Raw genomic sequence first — 24,536 nt, forward strand, 5'->3', positions numbered from 1 at the left:
GATTGCGGTTTTGAGTAATGAAACAGGCTGGGAGTTTTTAAAAGCCTCAGGAATCTTTTGCAGGTGTTTAGAGTTAATTAGTTGATTCAGATGATTAGGTTAATAGCTCGTTTAGAGACCCTTTTCATGATATGCTAATTTTTTGAGACAGGAATTTTGGGTTTTCATGAGCTGTATGCCAAAATCATCAGTATTAAAACAATAAAAGACCTGAAATATTTCAGTTTGTGTGCAATGAATCTAAAATATATGAAAGTTTAATTTTTATCATTACATTATGGAAAATAATGAACTTTATCACAATATGCTAATTTTTTTAGAAGGACCTGTATATGTTTATATATTATACAAATAAAGTGATTTTGAATGCAGATACCACAAAATATATTCTGGTTTCAGAATTTTGCTCTTTTGACATTGTCATTTCTTTCAGACAGTAAGTAATCATCATTTGGAGCCGCTGCCATTTGGACTGTGGACTGTATTTGAATGTGCAAAAAGAAGATTATTATACAGTAGTGGATGTGATAACTTGAAATGAAAATGAAGCAATTAGTGCCATCTGGTGGCAGCACCAAGATAAGCCTCAACACTTTGAGCATTTACAGTCACAGACAGTGATATGTTTGTAGGGGATTGTTTTCATGACATTTAACTCTTAGCTTAGAAATAACTTATCAAATAATTTACACACAAAATACCAATTAATTTTAAGTCAATAACTGTGGTCTGATCTGATCACTTTTCTGTAGAATCTCTGTAGTACAGTTAATGTGGACTTCTGGGAGTTTAAATCAAGACCCAGAAGAGGCAGGTGAGTCATAATTATGATGCTTTAATTTATTCCTGCTTCAGCTACTGCAACTTACTCACTTGCAGTAATTAAAGCAGAAGAACTCATCCTAATGTGGCTCGCTTGTGTGTGTGTGTGTGTTTGTGTGCAGGGCCTTTGCTAGGGTATCTGGGGCCCCGGCGCAGGTAGTTGAAATCCCTAGGTTGAAATCGTGGGGATGCAAAAAGCTAGAATCGTCACCACCTTTCTCCCATATAGTGACGGCCCTGTGTGTGTGTATGTGGGTCAGTTTACTTTGTGGGGAAACAAATGTGTGAATAAAGGTCTTAATAAGGGTTAAGCTTAATTAACAGTATTTATAACGTTATTTTTATTACCACAATAAATGGTGCTTACAATTCAAGTATATGGGTTCCATTCTTGAAGTTAAAAATTTTATAAAACACTTATATATAATTTTCAGTTAAAACTTGTGTATTATTTGAGCTGCAAATTTGTTCATGTCAATTTACAGTGATTTTAGACTGTATGTTGTTTATAATTGTTTATAACTACACAGAAAAGTTTAGTAAGCGTTTTTTTTACACGAAAATCATGTTAACACTCACATTGTTGACGTCTTCTGGTTTTATTATTAAAACAGTAAATATTTAAAAACTTACAGCAGTGTTGTTATTGTTCTCTAAAACTATATTTCAAATCGTTTTTTTGTTCATTGAAATACACACACACACACACATATATATATATATATATATATATATATTATTTTTAAAAAATTGGCATAGAAACAATTATCTGTCAAAAAATAAATAGTAAATTTCACAAACAATTACAAAGAAATGGCAAATAACATTGAATTTAACGTGAAACTGTAAAGTAGAAACACTGAAATAGTATCTTCTTGAAAGATTACTCCAATAATCTTTTTTTAACAGTGTTGGGAACTATATCAAATGAAATTCTAATTGAAGTTCTAAAATTACAAAAACTAAAACTGAAATAAAAATCAATTAAAGCAAAATAAAAAAAATATGTAAAGAAAATGAAAATTCTAAATATAAAAAAAAAATCATAACACTATTTTATATTGACCCCATTCACTTCTATTTGTAAGTGCCTCACTGTAACCCAAACCTTAGCTTTAAAAAACATCACAATTATGTGTGTGGTAGTAAAAATTATGCAGCAAGTGCCAGCACAATAGGAGTCAAAGTCATGTGTGTGAACAAGCATGTGTGTGAACGTGTGTGTGATAGTGTGAGCCAATGGAGCTCACATCACTGCACTAGATGCACACTCTCACATGAATAAGCACATGCTTGCTCAAACAAACAAGCACACGAACTAAGCCCCAAACACACTCGCTTCAAGCATGGCGAGAAGCTCTGGAGACCCACCCCCTCATCCATTACAGCTGCATTCTCCTCTCCATCCCTCCGCTCTCACTTTCTCCCTGTCTCGCTCTTTCACACATGCGCACACTGGTGTGACTACGAGCGGGTGAGTGTTACGATGCCGTGGCTTGTTTATCAAGCTTTCCCAGCTGTGTTCTGCAGGGAAAAGATGAAGAGCGCAGAGAGGAGAAGAGGGGGAGAAGATTACACCAACACAGACCCACTGACTTCTTAGACACACAGCAAATCTGAGAAAGAGAGAGAGAGAGGAGCAAAATGATGGAGGGAAAGGAAAAAAGGAGGGCCTGGGATATTTTGAGTTTTCGGATTGATCTTTTGAATGATTTTACGGTACTACTGGTGTGTTTAAAACACCAAACGAGAATATAAAAATCTCAGTCTTTGTACTGAGAAATTATTATTATTATTATTTTCTTGTGTGTGTGTGTGTGTGTGTGTGTGTGTGTGTGTGTGTGTGTGTGTGTGTGTGTGTGTGTGTGTGTGTGGTATTTGATTAGAAATTATTAATATTTTTAATTAGCTGTTATGTTATATTTTCATATTTTTATTATAATTTTAGATTAACTTGTAGGGTTTTTTTATATTTCTTTTTAGCTTTAGTTTTTTATTTCAGTTTTAGTTTTAGAAATGTTAGTATTAATTTTTTTTTAATATTTATTAGTTTTATATTTATTAATATTATTCTATTTTGTATTATTTAATGATGTTTAATAGTTTTAGTATATATGCTAGTATATATATATATATTATTCTGACCTAGCTGCATTTAATGCATGAAATGTGTACAATATATTATTATAATTCAGGAAAAGGGGCAGTTGTTAAAAATTTAAGATGGCAGAAAAAAGAAAAGTACTGATTGGTATCTAGTGCACGTGACCTTAAACCAGCATGATTATATTTGACTACTTGACTAGTTGTTCAGACAACCAACTAACCAACTAACTAGTCGATTACCATGATCTTTGCACTATTGAGCTTATAGGAAAGTAGAAAAAAAGAACTAGAAACATTAGTACAGCAACTGAAAGAGAACTGCAGAATAGATGTGAACTCTGAAGAGCAACGTCATATTTACGCATCTTTTAAAAACGATTTAATTGTTTTTGTCAGTGGATATAGATCAGAATGCACCTGTGTCACATTAAAGCATCCACTCATCTCTTATCCATGGGTGAACACACACAACACGCTCAAGAGCGACGTGCCTGTTAACCTCTTCACTTCCAGCCCGTATTGAACTCTCAGACAGCGTACTTCCTGAATGTTTCTAAATGCTGCTGAATGTAAACACACACACACACACGCATATATATATATATATATATATATATATATATATATATATATATACACACACAAAAGTCCCCCCAACCTTTCCATCCCCCAACCGCTGCATTCATGCCACGCTTCATTCCAATGATTCCCACAGTATGTAGCAAGAGTAAAAATATCCCATGTTCTCGCACGGAAGCATCAGTCACTTGTAAGATGTCAGACTGGCTAAAAACAGTGATTTAGCATTAACCAGATAACCTGATGAACACAGACAATGTTTAAGGCATTTAAATAAGTCTATAAATGGAACATGAGTGTCTTTCCCTACACAGCTGGAACACAATTTACAGCTCCCAGTCATTCTTGCAAACTGCAACTATTGTTTTATGAGATAATTACTCATTGGATGGTCCCAGAGATCATTTCCCGTCTGTACAATGCACTCAGGACTATACTGTACACACTCCAGCCAGTGTGTATCTGGGCGCTCTTTGTATGCTTCACTGATCATAAGTAGGCATAAAATCTCATTTTATTTTTAAAGCACTGTCCCCCCTTCCTTTCCTCAGTTGCTGTTTCCCTATGGAGTTTCCATGGCTACTTGGTCACATGATATCACAAGCCCCTCCCCATGCCCTGAGGTGACTGTCACAGCGGTTAGTCAGAATCGGCCACCCGACCAGGATGCGATCCGACTGTATATTTGTTTGCGTATGTTTGTATGTAGGTTGGAGCTTATGTGTTGACCCTGGTACCACTGGCTTTTGTCATAAACTAACCACAAAACATGTAAAAAAAAACTGGTTCTTCAAAGATTTTAACAAAAATATTTTATAGTTTTACAGCTGTTGTTCTACTATTCATTATGCCTATATTTTACTGGACTTTAAATCACAACAAGATAGTGTGGTGTGATTCGGTTTAGCTCTTCAGTCTTTCCTCTGTTGTGTCTCATCCATGTGACAAAAAGGTGGGTCATGAAACCACTGCCTCATTCGAGATCGAAAAACGGAGAGGCAGCCAACCTTTCACAGATGAATTTCTGCACATCTGCGCACAGGCAGCCAAAGCACATCTGCCCAAAGTTAGTCAACCTTTCCAGTGAACTGATGAACATCTAAAGTCAAAGAACATTTCTTCTGTGAATTTGTAAAACCCTCTTCCATCCGTCAGTCAACTTTACATCAATGAATCACCAGTCTGCTCAGTCTCCGCAGTCAAAACGTTTAAAAAAAATCAAATTGACTTCATAAACTACTTAAGGTTTCTTAGCCAAAACAAATATAATATGTATCCTTTTATGTTGTTTTTTAAATACCGGTACAATTTGTATTGTATTTGTCTGTAATTAATATAATATAATATAATATAATATAATATAATATAATATAATATAATATAATAAAATATAATATAATATAATATAATATAATATAATATAATATAATATAAGCATCCAGCATCCACCCAATCTTACATCGGACAAGCTTTTTGTAAAATGGATAACATAATATAAATGTCTTTTCTGACTGGCTGGAAGGTGTGCAATAAAAACATTTCACGAGTTCACACTTACATCAATTAAACAGAGTAAAGATTATGCGTATTTGGCGTGCTGTCCGGGGGGAGGGCTCCGAGCTCGGAATTTTGCCCGAACCCAGAGTACTCCCCCCGTTGTTGTAAGAGTATTAGGACTAAGTGAGGAGATGGGGTGGTGGAGGGATGCTGTTAAACTGTCAATGAACGGAGGTTAGTTTGCTGTATATATACACAGCGCTTAACTCGTTGATTAAGCACCACTCGTGTCTAATTAGGTTTGATTATCTGAATGTGCTCCACGTGTGTTTAATTAGGTTTAATTATCTGAACGTGCTCCTCCCGAACTTTGTTAATAAAACATCATTTAAAGTGTTGGTTGATTATGATTTCACTTTTCTAACTTTAGTTAGTGTGTAATGTTGCTGTTTGAGCATAAACAACATCTGCAAAGTTACGACACTCAAAGTTCAAAGCAAAGGGAGACATTTTCTTTTAAAGAAATCGCTTTTTAAGGACTACAACAAACGGCTGGTAGGGACTACACTACATTCCTCCCGGGTTAGTGACTTCACAAACCCTAAAATGTTCATAAACCCCGCCCCCTGAACACGATTTATAGATTATCCGACTGAATATGCTAATCAATGACTAGAAGAAAACTACACATAAGCTACATAGATTCATCAACTAACCATTCAGAAATGTTGTCTACGTGTTGTCACTTCTTCTTGAGTCTCTCCATCTTTGTTTGAACATAAAAGGCTAAAAGTTTTTGACAAGTGACAATTTTAACATGCTATATAAAAATATCTGATATCTAATTTCACATACACTCTGGGGACATCAGAGATTTATTTTACATCTTGTGAAAAGGGCATTATACCACCCCTTTAATGCACAATATTTCTAAGTCAGTTGAATCATTGTTCTATATTAATGTGCTGCTTTCATTGAAGCACACACACACGTATAGGTCACTATTAACAGGAGCACAGAAACTTGTCAATGCTGCCCACGACTTTTATTAATAAATGAACTTCGCTACTGAATTGCCACATTACATTAATCGGTTTTAACAGCTCTGTTTTTGAAATAATTAAACTCACAGCTTTATTGTAGAGAGAGACTCTGTACAGATGCAGGTAACTCACACACACATCTCTCTCTCTCTCTCTCTCTCTCTGGCCCTGTTTCCACCTGGTATTTAGATGCGTTTTGGTCGATTGGATCACAAGTATATGAGGGAGACACATAACCATTTACACCTGGTATTTTAATCCGTATTTTTTGTCCACTTTTGACCATGTCCTGATTTCTTATAGGGGAGGGTCTATGGGAGGGTAAATGTATGGTTTTTTTTTTCCAGATCTTTCGATCTAATGGACAACATAAGCTCGCGCAGTTTACATATGAACACGCCTGGAGACAACAGAAAAACACGAAAAACATCAGTTTTAGTTTCTGCTCTGACAGCCGCAAAACCACGGCGAATGCTGCGAGTGCGTGTTAGAAATCAGGAATGGTGAGAGAACATTGTGCTTGGTATGTTTTTCCTCCTCAAACCACACTTGGGTCTTCAAATCCTGGCCGTCTGGCTAGCACACTTCTCATAATGTTTACTGATTAGGTCAGTCCAAAATGCATCTTAATACCAGGTGTAAACAAAGCCTCTCTCTCTCTCTCTCTCTCTCTCTCTCTCTCTCTCTCTCTCTCGATCCAGCGATAGGCTAATTCATTAATACAAATGTTGTAATTCATACAAATTAATGTAACCGCGCTACTTTATCTCTGTCTCTGATTTAAAGAGGACAGAATGCTAGATCTAACGAATGAAAATTGTAACCCTTCCAGTCAAATTTAGCACTGCAAACATCAATGACAGATTTAACTTGTCAATGCTGGCAAAAGTCCATGGTATGAGCGGGATAATCCACGGCTAGCTGTATTGTTGAATGCACTCTTATATTATTATATTATATTATTATATATCCATCCATCCAACCAACCATTTATCCACTTGTCCATAATACATAATTTTGCATATTTTAATGTGTCATTGTTCTCACTGAGTCATCTAATTTCAACAGCTTAATAATTGGTTAATTATCACGATTCACGAATAATTGCTTTTGAGAGACATGGGGGTGGGGTCGAGAGAAAATATCAAGAGGTGGCTGTGCAGAAATCACTGTGTAAAAAGGAAAGAAAAAAAAAACGGACAGAGAGGAAACTACAGTAACTACAAAACTAAAGACCTGCAGAGAGAGATACAGACAGAAACACACAGAGAAAAGCCACTGTGTGACCAAAAGTGATTAAGACTGCATGTTTTCCCAGTGATAAGCTTCTAATTTTTTTTTTTTTTCAGAGGACACTTCAAATGGAGAGCGGGGAGATTAATTTCCTCAGGAGAAGATGCATCGCATCCTCCAATCCCCCAGCATTCAATTGCAATAATTATCCAAAATGGCGCTGCCACTTATGCCTGCCTCACATTTGCATAGCTCAGAGCCGTTTATGGTTGGCATTGTAAATGTTTTAATTTTCTCCTCTCCACAGTTTGATGACGGAAAAAGGGACTGAGAGAGCACTTGACCTTTTGACTTTGCAGCGAACATAAGGATGGCACAGTAAAAAATACTGTTTTTGATGTAATAAATACAATATCTGCAAAAATAGAAGACATTGCTCATTTAAAAAATATCTATATTCTACACTATTAGAAGAAACATCTTAAAGGGTTCTGTCATTTAATGAATTTAGTTTTAATTAATTATTTTTTTATTTTAATAAAATTGTATGAATTAAACAGTTAGTAAACATGCTTTATCACTAGAAAAAATGAAACAACCCATGAAACATGAAAGTATTCTGCAATCATTTAAGACATTTTTGGCAAGAGATCTTTAAAACTGAGTCAAGAACACATATTGTAGCCCATTGAGCCTCTTTTTCCTAAGAGTGCATTCTATTCTATTCTATTCTATTCTATTCTATTCTATTCTATTCTATTCTATTCTATTCTATTCTATTCTATTCTATTCTGTCATCTGGGGAACAGGCCATAACGCAGTAAATTAGCCATTTTAAATAGTTTTTTAAGGCAGACCAGACCACAATTGTTTTTCTTAGCAGAGTAAATAGCTTTAAGAGCTACAAGTGCTCTGCAGATATGTCTTGCCATATGGTAATGATAGCATCCCATATGAAAAGACCATTTATATAAGTTTTGCTTTCAGTGAATCCTGTTGTTGTGCAAAGAACCTGATAGGGTACTAAAGCCACATATTGCCACTAACAGTCCAGAAAGAATTGCAGATGGACACACATACACTGTACAACTGGACATGTCCTTATAGATCTGATACTTTCTGAGTCTCATCAACTAGATTGTGTCAGAGCACCAGAGTGTGGCACACACTTCCCAGACCCACACTCATCAGATGGCCGTGGGAAAACACATTTTAGCTTTTTTTTTTTTCTCTTCACACTAGAGGCTACAATTAGTGGCAGAATAGTAATTTCTGGTTACACATCAAGTATATCAAGTACATCAAGTATAAAACAAGTGACATATTATGCAAACAAACAAGTCCCAGTACATGCTCCATTATATATTGCATATACTGCACAAATATCAGCTTACCACAAGGAATAAATATCAAAGCAAATGTATTTAGCTATGTATTTACTCATCGGCTTGTTTAAAAACGGACCAGCTCCCATACATGGACAGACCATGTGCAGAAAGCAAAAAATCTGCAGTGATTTTACTATAACGGTAAACCTTACTATCACCAATTATATATTTACAATTTCCACTCAATTTGCGAAGACATCAAGTTTGGAGGTCATCTTAAAATTGACTCCATTTACATTGACCAATTTCCTCTTTATTGCGGTAAAAAACGAGTAAGAGCAGAACCCATGAAAAAAATTGACTGCTGGTGCATTATATAAACCCGCCGAGCCCCTCGTTCATTTATGGGATTGATCATGTCATCAGCAGAATATGTCACTTAGCCTACACTTATGAGGAGTAGGCTAATTTACATGTTTAAAAATGACACGGTTCAAAACTTAGAAATGTAAGATATCCTTTATGTGCCCAATTCCGATGCTAAGAAATGCCCAAATGGATTAAGGGTCCTATTATAAATATGGCTGTGGCACATATAGACTTATTCAAAACTGACTACAACATACGAATGATGGTTAAAAAAAAGAAAAGAAAACGATAGTAAAAATCACTTTCTCCCCTACGCATGCCTGCAGCAAGTTAATTGAACCAACTGAGAAAAGTAAAGGAAAGAGAGTTTGAGAAAGGTGAGAGGAAAAACGCGTGCTTTATGCACACTTACCCATTCCAGAACGCGGATGAATCCCAGAGGTAATTTAAGAACTTGGAATCAGAGCCGATCCGCCCTATACGCTCACTACGCAAGCTGCGTAGGGCCCCGCAAATTACTCAAGGCCCCGCCTCCCCCTCGTGTCATAGCGCGTCAATTAATGTTTACAACATCAATGACAAAATGAAGCGAAACTATCCTTCTGGTCACAAAAAGAGGGGGGAAAAACATGAGTGAATTGCGGAAACAACAATCAGGTAAACTTGTGTTCTCTCCTCTCCAAGTTTGATGTCAGCAAAGTAAAGTTAAGTTTATGTGCATTTCTATTGTGTTTTTTAAAGTGCAACGGCTCGGAAAAGATAACCGCGTCGCGTGTGTTATCATACGTTCATATGCGCGTGCACGAAATGAAACGCGCATTTTTCAAGCAGAAATATATGTGGAGAGAGACCAGACATACTGTAGCCTACAATATTTGGGCCTGAATGATGACACTCCTCATCAAATTACACATTATACATACTTTTAAAACAAGACACTGATTATCTAGTCTCAGTCAATGTGTAGTTAAAAACTCTAAACAACTGCTTATGCAAGATGGAAAGCAATGTATTGACAATTTGACATTGATTGACTATTGATTTATAGGCTATATTGAATTTAAAATGTTGATTAGCTGGACATACTGGTCAATATGGATGCACATCCCTCAGTAAATAATAACCATAAATCAAGAATTGCTTCAACATGCATACTAAAACAAACCTTTAACATATGGCAAGCCATTTTAGCTTTTATTCATTCACAGTTTATGCATTTTTTATATCAAGAATTCATTTTTTTTTTTTACTATTTGCAATGTGAATTCTTGATTATTTTTTACTAGTAGGGCCCCTTAGTTACATTTTTATCTACCAATGTCTATTTCTGATATCAGGAATTACATGTTCACTTGTACAAAAGTTAATTCTTGATTTCAATGATGTCATCACTCACAGGGATTATTGATATCTGCAACACAATATTCACTTGTTATCTTAATATTCTATAGAAAATACTCTATTCAATAAATATCATTCTGTTCTATATTATTGTACTTATTCTTTGACTGTTTGGTTTAAAGGAGGGAGGATTGTATTGGGAGAACTGAAGTGTCAGGTGTGACTGTGGCAATGGCAAATGGTTTACATAGCTCACGGCTTCACGGGTCAGGTAGAGGGCCCCTTAGCAGAATTTAGCTTAGGGCCCCAGGGAGGTCAGGATCGGCACTGCTTGGAATGTCCCAAGTGTCACAATCTGTAGTAATAACAATGAACATGGTCAATAACGTCATTTGATGCAGTTTGATTAGGCACATTTCAGTCGACTACATTTTAAACACTTCTCGTGATTTTCAATAGATATTGTCAAATGCAAAAACATTAAAATATTTCCTACCTGGTTAGCGGTATCCATTTTCTTGTTGGAGAGAAAAGCGCTTGTAAGTAGGATAGGTCGAGACCAAAACAACGCTTAATGAGTGATGTGCCAGAGTCGCGAGCGCAGAGCAGGGAATCGGCTGTAATCGCGCCTCCATACGGAGAGTGCCGAGTGACTTCGGCATTAATCGTTTCTCGAAACGAAAAGAGCCGAGAGCCGGTTTTAATTACTCCTCCACAACAAAAAAAGCAGAGTAACTACCCTCGTCATAAATCTCTCCATAACAGGGCAAGAGCCGAGTGTCTTCGGCAAAAACCGCTCCTCTTTACGGAAAGAGCCGAGTGCGTTCGGCATTGAGAGACGCTCTGGAGCTCCATGGAGACGCGGATTGGATTTAACCAAATGAACAGTGGCCATAATGTTTTTCTCTATTGGACGATGTTATCAAATTACAATTTATTTGCTCTATAAAATGTTGTTTTGTCAGTCCAAAATACGTTTGCTGACTGGGAATCAGATATTGACAGAATATTTCTGTGCCTATCAAACTCAGCAGATAGCATTGACAAGATAAACCCATTCTCTAATTGTCTAGCATGACTATTACATTTGGTTTTATTCAGTTTACCATTCAGCATTTTGTAGGCGTAATTCTATGTCCAGTGACATTTTCTTAAAGCTCATTCAAGTGTGTGGAAACAGTAGACCTACAGATTCCAACACAGCTACATTACATAATCAGGATCTCCTTTAACTCGACCAAGTAGGCCATGCAGGCAAAGCATCAAGATAATAACATGAAAATATGCATGGAGATGTTATGCATTTATAGATGCATAGTTTGAGTTTGCTTGCGTTTACAAACCCATTTTTTGAGAATTTAAAAAGAGAAGTGCGATCTTATTAAAAATTTCACTCTAAATGTAGGCTATCCATTCATTAATTCATTCATGATGTATTAGCCTATTTGTCACCATGTATACTGTACAAAGATAAACAGCTGGAATCAAGTCATCAATGGCTTTTTTGTTTGTTTGCTTGCAACACACACACACACACACACACACACACACACACACACACACACACACACACACACACACACACACACACACACACACACACACACACACACACACACACACACACACACACACACACACACACACACACACACACACACACACACACACACACACAGCTTAAGGGAGCAGTCACAGAGAATGAGGGAAAATGACTTCAGGAAGTGTGAGTGTCAGAATGAAGCCTACAGGGACATGAGCCCCACAGAGCTTTTTTTTATTTTCTATTAGGCACTGTTCATTTAAAGTTCACTGTGTATTAGTGGGTATTAGATCTGTGTTTGCCTGCAAGTCCAAGGTCAAGTCTAGCCCGATCACTGTTCTTTCAAAGAGCCCAAACACGCACACACCTGATGCCATCTCAGTTGCCCTCGACTTCTCCAGCACAAAGGACTCTCAGAATCAGCAAACGTGAAATGTCACAGAACTGTGGTATTGTTTTTTGTATGCATACGTTTTGGTGATACTTACTGTAAGTAACACTAACAATATTCCATGCATCACACAGACAGGTGTCCACACTCATCTCACCCTGAGACAGCACAACACCTGGATTCAGATCGCTTTAGGGAAAAATGGAGGGCAATTGGACTTACAATATTCAATATATTATTCAGCAAGGTATTTTTAATACTTTTATTCAGCAAAAGGATGCGTTACATTTCTCAAAAGTGACAGTAAAGACATTCATGATGTTACAAAAGATTTCAAATAAATGCTGTTCTTTGGAGCTAACTGGAAAAAAATGCATCATGGTTTCTTGTTTCAACTGATTCAACATTTATAAGAATAATAATAAAATGTTTCTTGAGCATCAAATCAGCATAATAGAATGATTTATGAAGGATCGTGTGACACTGAAGACTGGAGTAATGATGCTGTAAATTCAGCTTTGCCAACAGGAATATATGACATTTTAAAATGTTATTTTTAAAGGAGCTGTATGTAAGAAATGTATTTCAATTAATCATAAAATGGCCCTGATGTGTCTCTAGATATTAAGAAATCATGTTCATTTCAAATACTTATATCACTGACAACAGTAGTACGGCCACGATATTGTCATTTAAAAAGTAAAGTTGCAGCCCTCAACTGATGTTGATGTTGTCATCTTGTGTTTTGGCCTGAAGCCCCACCCTCCACCTATCTACCAATCACGAAGTCAGTAGTGTTTCGGCATCCGGGTTGCCAGCTCTGCTCTAGTTGAAAGCTCCTTGTAGCAGCCTATGTTCCTGCTGGATCCTGCAGCCTATCTGGCAACCTCGAGTCAGGGGGGAGGGGGAGGGGATGCACCGCTCTACAGTAATTTGAAAGTGATTGCAGTACCAATTTTGGCCACAATCTTACATACAGCTACTTTAAGTTGTAATAATATTTCACAATATTATTGTTTTACTGTATGTTGACCAGATAAATGCAGCCTTGTTGAGCATAAGAGACTTCTTTCAAAAATCTTACTGATTCCAAACGTTTATTCAGTAGGCTAATATAACCTTCTCATAGGGCACAGAAAAAAGTGCTGGCAAAAAAAAACATAGGCTATGTAAAAGTAAACAGCAATCACATAATCTAAAATTCATTTACAGCAATGCATGATTGCATTATTAAGCTTAATAAATAATTATCATGCAGCATAATATTGTAAACATCCCAATGTTTTTTTTTTTACAAACCTGAATGGCTCTTTATGCAGAGGATCCAACCATTATAGGAATATTTTCAGTAACTGTCACCCTAGTGGGACACATATCATCGGAAAGGCCTGTGTCTCAAGGTTCCATATTTTGTGATAGAAGTGATATTTGGACAGAAATGTATTAATTTGTTACAGGAGAATGCATCAAATCAAAATTCAATGGCATGTGAGTGATACCCGGTGTCTATTCTTGGTATTATGCCTGAACACATTCTCATAGGACCAGTGCCGATCCTGACCTCCCTGGGGCCCTAAGCTAAATTCTGCTAAGGGGCCCTCTACCTGACCCGTGAAGCCGTGAGCTATGTAAACCATTTGCCATTGCCACAGTCACACCTGACACTTCAGTTCTCCCAATACAATCCTCCCTCCTTTAAACCAAACAGTCAAAGAATAAGTACAATAATATAGAACAGAATGATATTTATTGAATAGAGTATTTTCTATAGAATATTAAGATAACAAGTGAATATTGTGTTGCAGATATCAATAATCCCTGTGAGTGATGACATCATTGAAATCAAGAATTAACTTTTGTACAAGTGAACATGTAATTCCTGATATCAGAAATAGACATTGGTAGATAAAAATGTAACTAAGGGGCCCTACTAGTAAAAAATAATCAAGAATTCACATTGCAAATAGTAAAAAAAAAAAATGAATTCTTGATATAAAAAATGCATAAACTGTGAATGAATAAAAGCTAAAATGGCTTGCCATATGTTAAAGGTTTGTTTTAGTATGCATGTTGAAGCAATTCTTGATTTATGGTTATTATTTACTGAGGGATGTGCATCCATATTGACCAGTATGTCCAGCTAATCAACATTTTAAATTCAATATAGCCTATAAATCAATAGTCAATCAATGTCAAATTGTCAATACATTGCTTTCCATCTTGCATAAGCAGTTGTTTAGAGTTTTTAACTACACATTGACTGAGACTAGATAATCAGTGTCTTGTTTTAAAAGTATGTATAATGTGTAATTTGATGAGGAGTGTCATCATTCAGGCCCAAATATTGTAGGCTACAGTATGTCTGGTCTCTCTCCACATATATTTCTGCTTGAAAAATGCGCGTTTCATTTCGTGCACGCGCATATGAACGTATGATAACACACGCGACGCGGTTATCTTTTCCGAGCCGTTGCACTTTAAAAAACACAATAGAAATGCACATAAACTTAACTTTACTTTGCTGACATCAAACTTGGAGAGGAGAGAACACAAGTTTACCTGATTGTTGTTTCCGCAATTCACTCATGTTTTTCCCCCCTCTTTTTGTGACCAGAAGGATAGTTTCGCTTCATTTTGTCATTGATGTTGTAAACATTAATTGACGCGCTATGACACGAGGGGGAGGCGGGGCCTTGAGTAATTTGCGGGGCCCTACGCAGCTTGCGTAGTGAGCGTATAGGGCGGATCGGCTCTGCATAGGACCTTTTGTGATATCAACTATAAATTTGGAACACAACTTGGTTAGACATATGGCTTTGAATTTATAGTAATTTTATAGTAAAAAATGTTTTGTAACATTTGTATTTTATATCCGTCCTTCTTCGGATGGGACGTTAAACCGAGGTCTTGACTCTCAGTGGTCATTAAAAATCCCAGGATGTCTTTCGAAAGAGTAGGGGTGTAACCCTAGCCTGGTTCTACCAGACTCTCGTACATTTCATTTGTACAGAGAGTCTGGCCTCGCTCCATTGAGAAACGTTTACTTCCTTGTAGGCGGGTTCTCTGTTAAAGATCAAAACTATTGGATCTGCCCAGCGTCACTCAGGATCTGCCATAGCCAATCGCTAACGTGTGGTCGTGACGTATGTCATGCGCCGAAACCGGCTGGAAACAACAAGTCCGAATTCCATATTCATAAATCTAAATATCTAAATGCTAAACCTCTCTTTCTTATATTTGTGAAAGAATTTTAAAAATACCTCTTTTCAATTAAGTTGTCTGAGAACAAAAAAAAGCCTTAAAAACATTATCTGTTTGTAATTATTTTCCTTTTTTCAGTGTCATGTAATTCTCTTAACTTGTTCATGTTTATTTTATATTATCCCCCTACTGTTTTATTTTTGTTTTTATTATTATTTTTTGTTTGTTTTTGTATTATGTTTTCTGTTATTACTTGTGTATTGTTTTAAGCAATAAAAAAAAACAAGTCCGAATGATCAGAGGATTATAGAATAAGATGTCTGTCAACGAGAGCTGCATGTTTTGTTCATCGAATTTAAGAGTTCAAGGAACAATTCTAAATGTATATTTGACACTAAGGACAGTGATGTATTCAGTCAACTGTCGAAGCTGGGTGTAATCATTAACAATACGCCGCTGCGGTCGTTTCGGATCTGCCGCAAATGCTGTACAGTGATCATCGTGCACGCCGAGCTGCCCAGCACCAACTCCTAACCTCTCTGCCTCCCTCACTTGGTCCTCCATTAGTGCAACAAGAGGAGACGACAACAACTATCGGCTTTGCATCCTATCGTTCGCCTTAGCTAACTCATCCACTAGCGGAGTGAGCTGGAAAATTAAACTTTTCCCGAACCCCGTGGGGAGGAGGGCCACAACATCATGGCCACCAACAACACTTAGCAAACATTGATCTTGCTCCGGCTTTAACTTCTGGATATTCGGCAGTTTTGCAACAACGGACCGAATAGATTTTCTCACGTCTTTCTCCGCTGCCGTTACTGAACTCCAACTCAAACTGACGCGCTACGTCAACGTCATCGTTCTCAGCCACTCCCTCTGTTCGCTGATTGGACCGGTAAAAAAATTATTTCTGGAAACCAAAGTCTACAGCACAATCCCAGACGTAGTACTGAAGGAAAATAAAATTGAGCGGAAGTGCGTAGGAGGGCGGAGCCAGGCTAGTGTAACCCCGGCATCCTGGCCAAATTTGCCCCTTGGCCTCTGTCCATCATGGCCTCCTAATCATCCCCATATACTCATTGGCTTCATCACTGTCTTCTCTCCACCAGTAAGCTGGTGTGTGGTGGGCGTTCTGGCGCACTATGGCTGCCGTCGCATCATCCAGGTGGATGCTGCACATTGGTGGTGGTTGAGGAGATTCCCCCCTTCCACATGTGAAGCGCTTTCAGGTCCCATAAAAAGCGCTATATAAATGTATTGAATTATATAAAATAAAAAATATTTAGTAGGCTACAGTACATTTGATTTACAGTAAACTTCCATAACTTTTTCACATTTTTTAAAAAATGCTTTCACTAATTTTCACAATAATCTGCTGAGTATCTTCTTTAATGCTGCATTCCGTAACTTTTTTGGGTTAAAAATCCTCCAAAATAAATTTTTGAGCAAGTACATAACAGTCAGTGTTCAAAACTCTCTGCTTGCCTTAGCTCGATTCAAAGTGGTTGTAATAATGTTTTTAACTCCAATGGTACTGGTGGATTTCCGCGGGAGATTCGAGCATGTCTTTGCGTCATTACGTCACATCTGTACACATAAAGAAGGAGTCTCGGCTAGTCGGCTATATTGCGTGTGAGGATGCTGGAGTTAGAGATTTATAGCCTTTTCTCACAGCACTTGATTTAAACTTATCAATTTGATGGCGGATCCAGAAAGGTTCAAACGACAATCACCAGTGACAACAGATTCACCCGCTGTAAAATGCAAAAGACTTTGTTCAGACTTCGGAGTGGCTACAGAAAAAAAGAGACTGCAACCAGACCCATGCGAAAACAAGGATACATATCGGAAGGACATTACATGTAGTCACCCAATGCTGACGTTGTTAACATTAACAATTTGAGAACAAAGTATAATTTGCACGGTTTGACCTGATATGATAAGCGATCGTTAGATTTAATCAGCGAGATTTACTGCAATGCTTTTTTCCCGTTAGTTGGTCAGAACAAAAGTGGATGTTACTTGTTCAGATTACATTTTTGAAAATTCTTATGTTGGTCATACTTCCAAAAAGTAGAATCTGTGATTCTGAATGACAGTATCCACATCGGCGCGGCGACTGACAGCTGCACACTCTCCTCAAACATTGTGTTCATCCGCGCTGTGCCGTGCCGAGGCACAACCCACATAAAGTTGATAATTCCGCGAATGACTGCAATTGCAGATTTCGAACAGAGATGGCGACAAAGAGAAAAAACTACGAACTGCAGCTTTAAAACAAGACCACCGTCTATTCTCAAAAAAAGGGGGGGGGGGGGGGGGGGTGACTAAATGGTAATTTAATTAATAGCAATAGCACATACTGTATATTCACAATCATTTCAAGCACTTGTTATATACTATATAATACGTAAATGATGTTACATAACACCCTTTTACTATGCTGCAATGCCGCCTCAGGTTCAGCAGTAATAATTTGAATGTGTGGTGGCATGGTGCCACTCGTCACTCCTGATTTCTCTGCCTGGGAAGAGGCTAGATGTGGCATGACTGGCATCTGTAGTAAAGCGCTTCACAATAGCGCAGACACAAGCCTCGGGAATCCACACGCATGATGGAGCGACCTGGGGAACAATCAACATCATTCTGTTTCAAACCGCTGCTGGTTCGGAATCATGGCAGTGGCCAAGTCACTTAACCTGCACTGAGAGTCTGAGAGGCACAGCACAGCTCTCAGAACAATTACGACATGGCTGGATCTCTTCCTCCAGTTGTGCCAACAGTTGCCACACTGAATAAGCCTGCAGTAAATCCGGTTCAGTCCGCATCCAGACGCAGCGCACCTAAGGGTTCTGAGCGGATGAATGGGAAGACAAGGAAAATCCATAAAGTGAGGATGTAGTTTGGTTCTTTCCATGCTGGTTACCTGGTGGGTCATGTGCTTAAATGTATATGCAAATTAAATCATATAGCAACATAAATATGCTTGTCTACTTTTAAAAGGAGGAAGCAAACGCTTGTATCTTTTGTCGATGATGTCAGTAAAAAAGCTAGCAACATTAAGGTCATGGGTTCAATTCCCAGGAAACACATAGCCTACTGATACAAATGTACTTTGATGTAAGTTTATGTATTTTTACAGTAGTGGCTACAGTGATGTCTGGCCTAAGAAAATTGATATCGTAGGGTCAGTTGTTTTATTTGTGATAACGCAATGAAACATGTTTTGGCCAGGCTGTCATACAAAGAAATTATCAACACATGCAAAAACAACACAAAACCAATGGAATCTTAAAAACTGGTTATGGTCAATGCACACTTTTTCCTGTATAACTTCTAGTTTTTCTATAATTATTATTTTTTTTTTTTTGCTAAATAAAACCTGTAGCTGTAGTTGACCCTTTCTTGCCAAATTTATTTTGTCAGATAAATAGCTTAAACCTATTTATAGTGTTTTGTTCTTCCCTCATGTTTAAAATATGTTCCTCATATTTTGATGGTTTAATCATTAAAAACAAAAATCCCCTCCGGACATCACTTTTGTTTTGGCCACTATACTGTGTTCCAATTGTAACAATTACACTTGTTCCAAAGCATAACACAGTAATATACTTATAACAAAGTCCCAATAAAAGTATTTTCACAAAATCTTTATTAATTTACAGAACAGTTATTAAACCAAAAAGAAATTCTAGATACAGCAGCCACTTTTTTAGTCACAATTGAGAGACTTTTTGGGGGGAGAGACCTTTCTTTCTTTCTTTCTTTCTTTCTTTCTTTCTTTCTTTCTTTCTTTCTTTCTTTCTTTCTTTCTTTCTTTCTTTCTTTCTTTCTTTCTTTCTTTCTTTCTTTCTTTCTTTCTTTCTTTCATTGTTCTTTTGCATATTTGCCCTCTTTTGGTTGTACATTTGATCTTTCTTTCTTTCACTGTTCTTTTGCATATTTGGCTTTTTTTGCTTGTATACATTTGATCTTCCTTTCTTTCTTTCACAGTTCTTTTGCTTGTACATTTGATTTTTCTTTTTTTCGCCCTCTTTTGCTTGTACATTTGATATTTCTTTCTTTCCTTCCTTCTTCTCCATTTCTGTCTATGCCTTTCTTATTTTCTTTCTTTCTTTATTTGCCCTTTTTGCTTGTACATTATTTCTTTCTTTTACTCGTTCTTTCTGTCTGTATGCCTTTCTTTTTTTCTTTTACTGCATATTTGCCCTCTTCTGCTTGTACATTTGATCTTTCTTTCTTTTGTATATTTACTCTCTTTTACTTGTACATTTGACCTTTCTTTCTTTTGTATCCTATTTGCCCGCCTTTGCTTTTCCATTTGCTGTTCATTTAGTGTTGAATAAGAATTTATGACTAGCTACTATGTTATAAAAAAACATTAAAAAAAATCTAAAAGTCTGCAAATTATTGTATATTTTTTTTTGGAGAACTGAGATGGCCACTATACTGTGTTCCAATTGTAACAATTACACTTGTTCCAAAGCATAACACAGTAATATACTTATAACAAAGTCCCAATAAAAGTATTTTCACAAAATCTTTATTAATTTACAGAACAGTTATTAAACCAAAAAGAAATTCTAGATACAGCAGCCACTTTTTTAGTCACAATTGAGAGACTTTTTGGGGGGAGAGACCTTTCTTTCTTTCTTTCTTTCTTTCTTTCTTTCTTTCTTTCTTTCTTTCTTTCTTTCTTTCTTTCTTTCTTTCTTTCTTTCTTTCTTTCTTTCTTTCTTTCTTTCTTTCTTTCTTTCATTGTTCTTTTGCATATTTGCCCTCTTTTGGTTGTACATTTGATCTTTCTTTCTTTCACTGTTCTTTTGCATATTTGGCTTTTTTTGCTTGTATACATTTGATCTTCCTTTCTTTCTTTCACAGTTCTTTTGCTTGTACATTTGATTTTTCTTTTTTGCGCCCTCTTTTGCTTGTACATTTGATATTTCTTTCTTTCCTTCCTTCTCCATTTCTGTCTATGCTTTTCTTATTTTCTTTCTTTCTTTATTTGCCCTTTTTGCTTGTACATTATTTCTTTCTTTTACTCGTTCTTTCTGTCTGTATGCCTTTCTTTTTTTCTTTTACTGCATATTTGCCCTCTTCTGCTTGTACATTTGATCTTTCTTTCTTTTGTATATTTACTCTCTTTTACTTGTACATTTGACCTTTCTTTCTTTTGTATCCTATTTGCCCGCCTTTGCTTTTCCATTTGCTGTTCATTTAGTGTTGAATAAGAATTTATGACTAGCTACTATGTTATAAAAAAACATTAAAAAAAATCAAAAAGTCTGCAAATTATTGTATTTTTTTTTTTGGAGAACTGAGATGGAGCATTTTATAGGACTGAATGAACCTTTGGTGTAGAGCTGCAGTATTGAACCTTCCGGCTGTTTCTGAATGAGCACTTCCTCTTTTGAATTTCAGATATTTTTGACAACCATCTATATAGGCTATAGGAGATGGTGCAAACCTTTAATATTAGATTTTTACACCAGGCTGCTAAACCAATCACCATGCTCATACCAAAACACAAAGGAAGTGGGCCTATAAAAGACAAAACGTGAGATTCTGGAATTGTTCGGTGTAAATGCATTATCCCTCCTCTTATTCTGCTGCACCACTAATCTGGCGGAAATAATCAGGATTAAAATTTGCATTCGGGGGTGAAATGGGCACAAATGAGAGAAACCAAATATAATGAGCAGACGCACAGGCACAATTAATGTAGCTGCCGCTACGATTGGCTCTTCTTTGTTAACAGAAGTCGTAAAAAAATGACCAAATGCAGCTGACTGTTGTTCATGTGCGTGTCTACACAATGCGTGCTGTCTATCATGATGCGGCATCACGAGAGACGGGCACGCGCTCGCAGATGATATTTGAACAATTGCAAATATCAGACAGGTGCGACACAGACAATCATCATCGGGCACCACGAGCTGGAGTGTTACAATACCTTCACCCTGTTATCAGTGGTCAGCAGACCGTTTCGGAGGGCGTCCGGAACATTTGAATCCATGACAACACGTTTAGCAAATAGGTTGCTTAGCAACTAATCCAATGAGAGCAGAGCGGCCTATCAGTAGTGACAGCGTTAGCCAATTAACAGATACTTGCTCTGAATATGCTTTCCTACAAGGCATTTGCTCTATGATCTACAATGCTGAGGTAAAATATGTCTGACATGCATTAGATGACAAAAGTAAGCTTTGTTTTATTACCTACGCAAGCAGGCACCAGCAGCTTTTGTAAGCATAGCTTGCATTTTCTAGATTCAGTGAGTAGCATAACTGAATTAATGGTGAATTATGAGGCCACATGCCAGGTGAGGTGTACTGATTGGCATGTTAACATAAAAAAGCCATTATTATAACAACAAATTACAAAAGACATTTATTTGAGATTATACTTACACTGAGGGGGAAAAAAAGAGTTGCTGCCTTACATTTTTAAGTAGGCCTAATCAACTTGGTCGTTTAAGTAATTTCAACTTAAATCACACTGACTTTAATCTTCTATAATTTATTTTAAAAAGTGACGGAAAATAAAAAACGTATTTTGATGAGTTAAAGCATTGCGAAAACATGTCATAATTTATTGATCATATTTTTTTACACCGTGATTGTCTATAGAAGACAATTTAGTTTAATGTGAGAATAACGGATATATATATATGGTGTATGCAAGTTTCTGATTTTATTGTGGTGTGTGTGATTGTAACTTTAGACTTACTGATGTATAAAGTTGGTCCTTCTAGAAGTGCACTCTTCGAAATGATCAATAGATGGCTCCCTTTCATTACTGTAGGCTATTTATAGTCTATAAAATATGAACAAAAACATCCCCAGCTTTCATAAAGAATTGTTTCTTTTTATGCAAATGATTTGGATCAGATGGATTATTACAATTAAACACCATAGAATTATAGGTTTCTTAAACATACTGTAAAATTGATACTTTTATTCAACAAGGATGCATTAAATTGATCAAAAGTGACAGTAAAGACATTTATAATGTTACATAAGATTTGTTTCAAATAAATGCTCTTGTATCATGGTTTTCACAAAAATATTAAGGAGCTGGTTTCAGTGCTAATGATAATAATAATAAATGTTTCTTAAGCACTAAATCTGCATTTTTGTATTTAATGGCTGCTGAAATTTCAGCTTTGGCATCACAAGAATAAATTACATTTTAAATATATTAAAGAAAGAAAAGAGTTATTTTAAATTGTAATATTTCACAATATTAATTTTGTTACTGATCATCAGATACTTCTTTCAAAAACATAAAAAAAAAAAAAAAAATCTCACTGACCAAAATCTTTTATCGGTAATGCAAAATTCTAGAATAGTTATTATTTGAAATCTTTTTTTTTTGTGTGTGTCTAATGATGTCTTGTACATACACTTATTCACTTACACAATTCAAACCTTGTCTAAATAGAATGAATGTGACTATTTCGGTCTGTGGACAAAATTGCATTATACAAATATGCTGCACAAAGTTAAATGAACAAACTCACCTAAACTCATCTAAACTCGAACTATGACTCTGATGTCCTGCTTAACAGACAAACTAAAAACTCATCAATGCATTGTAATGACAGCAGCAGCTTCGGGATTCCAACTAGAATGTGCTTAAAAAGTACATTTCATGTGAATACAATATAATTGTGCAACAATATAACATGACACGGCTAAACAAATCCATCTTCTGATAAATATAAAACTTGTCAAAATTATCTGGAATTTGTAAATATGGGCCTTTCTATTTAGTTTTGCACAACACAGAGGAGCAAATCAACCCATAACTGTTATCATTCTGGAAGTCACATTTCTTCCTTTGGCATTCCATTCCTTTTCTGCTATGACAGCAATGAAGGAAGATGGCTGTCCAAAAGGGAGCACTGTTTTTATCCAATTAAAAACTGGGACAGAATCCAGGCATACTGGCACCAACATGGCCAACAGCGCTTTTGTTAGTTCTGTTTCCATTTTTTTTTTTTTTCATTTACAAAACCATGTTTTTTCAACCACAAAACCATTTTACTTTTTCAAAAGCACACCCTAACAAGAAAGGATGAGACATGTTAAATTTTAAGATGAAGAAGTTCAATCTATATTTATTATTATATTTTAACTTTTTGTCATTCAAAATATCACTTTTGTAAAATAAACAAAAATGCAACAGGAACGCTAAAACTTCAAGGCAAAATGTATCATTCAAACTACCATTAAAGAGTATTTACACAACAGAATAGATGCTATTTAAGTGTAATGATCATCACGTCATATTAACATACAGTCTTATTGGTTAAAAAAAAGAGGTAGGGTCAACTGCTTTCCATGATCAAACACCAAGATGATGACAATAATCAATGTACACACCGTTATTTAACCCACTGCACATCTCATTCAGGATCAGCATACAGATGTCAAAAGTGACAAAAGCTTGACAGCAAAAAACATAAGGCAACAGAAAAAAGAAAAAGCAATCACTGAACATCATTCTTATGTGAGTCACATGAGTGCATAGGGAAGGATGAGCGTGATGAACAATATTAAAGGGATAGGTTCACCCAAAAATTCTGTCATCATTTACTCACTCAAGTTGTATGAATTTCTTTCTTCTGCTGAACACAAAAATATGATATTTTGAAGTAAGTGGTTAACCGAATGGTTGATGGTCCCCATAGTTGGCTTCCATAGTATGAAAAAAAAAAATGCTATGGAAGTCAAAGAGGTCCATCAACTGTTTGTTTACTGACACTCTTCAAAATATCTTATTTTGTGTTCAGTAGAAGACAGAAATTGATACAGGTTTTGGAACAAACATGCGAGTGAGTAAATGATGACATAAATTTCATTTTTGGGTGAACTATCCCTTTAAAGTGGGAAAAATGATGGGAGGAAAAGACGAAGCAAGAATGAGTGACTGGCATTGAGGTCCGAGTGGTTTTTAAGGCACCATCAGCAGCTGTATGGAGACAGAGCACTTTTGAAGTGTTCGTATGATGTATTCCGTGCATCTCAGATGGAAGTCTAAAACCAACTCCACATAAATCACATTAAAATTATTATCAG

General features: G+C 36.3%; 1 protein-coding gene across 2 annotated transcripts in view; it reads right to left on the minus strand.

The window, feature by feature from the left end:
- The window catches only part of synpra (synaptoporin a), a 39,391-nt gene extending 28,348 nt beyond the window's left edge, over nucleotides 1-11,043 (minus strand). The window contains exons 1-3 of one of the 2 annotated variants that reach the window (XM_056240802.1): nucleotides 10,815-11,043; nucleotides 10,649-10,673; nucleotides 9,390-9,430 (exon numbers count right to left, since the gene is read on the minus strand). In XM_056240802.1, the coding sequence (XP_056096777.1) occupies nucleotides 9,390-9,430; nucleotides 10,649-10,673; nucleotides 10,815-10,832 (84 nt within the window). In that variant the 5' untranslated portion in view covers nucleotides 10,833-11,043. Of the gene's footprint in view, nucleotides 1-2,193; nucleotides 2,412-9,389; nucleotides 9,431-10,648; nucleotides 10,674-10,814 lie in introns of those variants that run through there. The other variant, XM_056240804.1, reaches the window with a different exon arrangement.
- Nucleotides 11,044-24,536: the final 13,493 nt, after the last annotated feature.

This window comes from Rhinichthys klamathensis, unplaced genomic scaffold (assembly GCF_029890125.1).
Source record: "Rhinichthys klamathensis goyatoka isolate OS25496 unplaced genomic scaffold, OSU_Roscu_1.1 h1tg000613l_1, whole genome shotgun sequence".
NCBI classification, from domain to species: domain Eukaryota; kingdom Metazoa; phylum Chordata; class Actinopteri; order Cypriniformes; family Leuciscidae; genus Rhinichthys; species Rhinichthys klamathensis.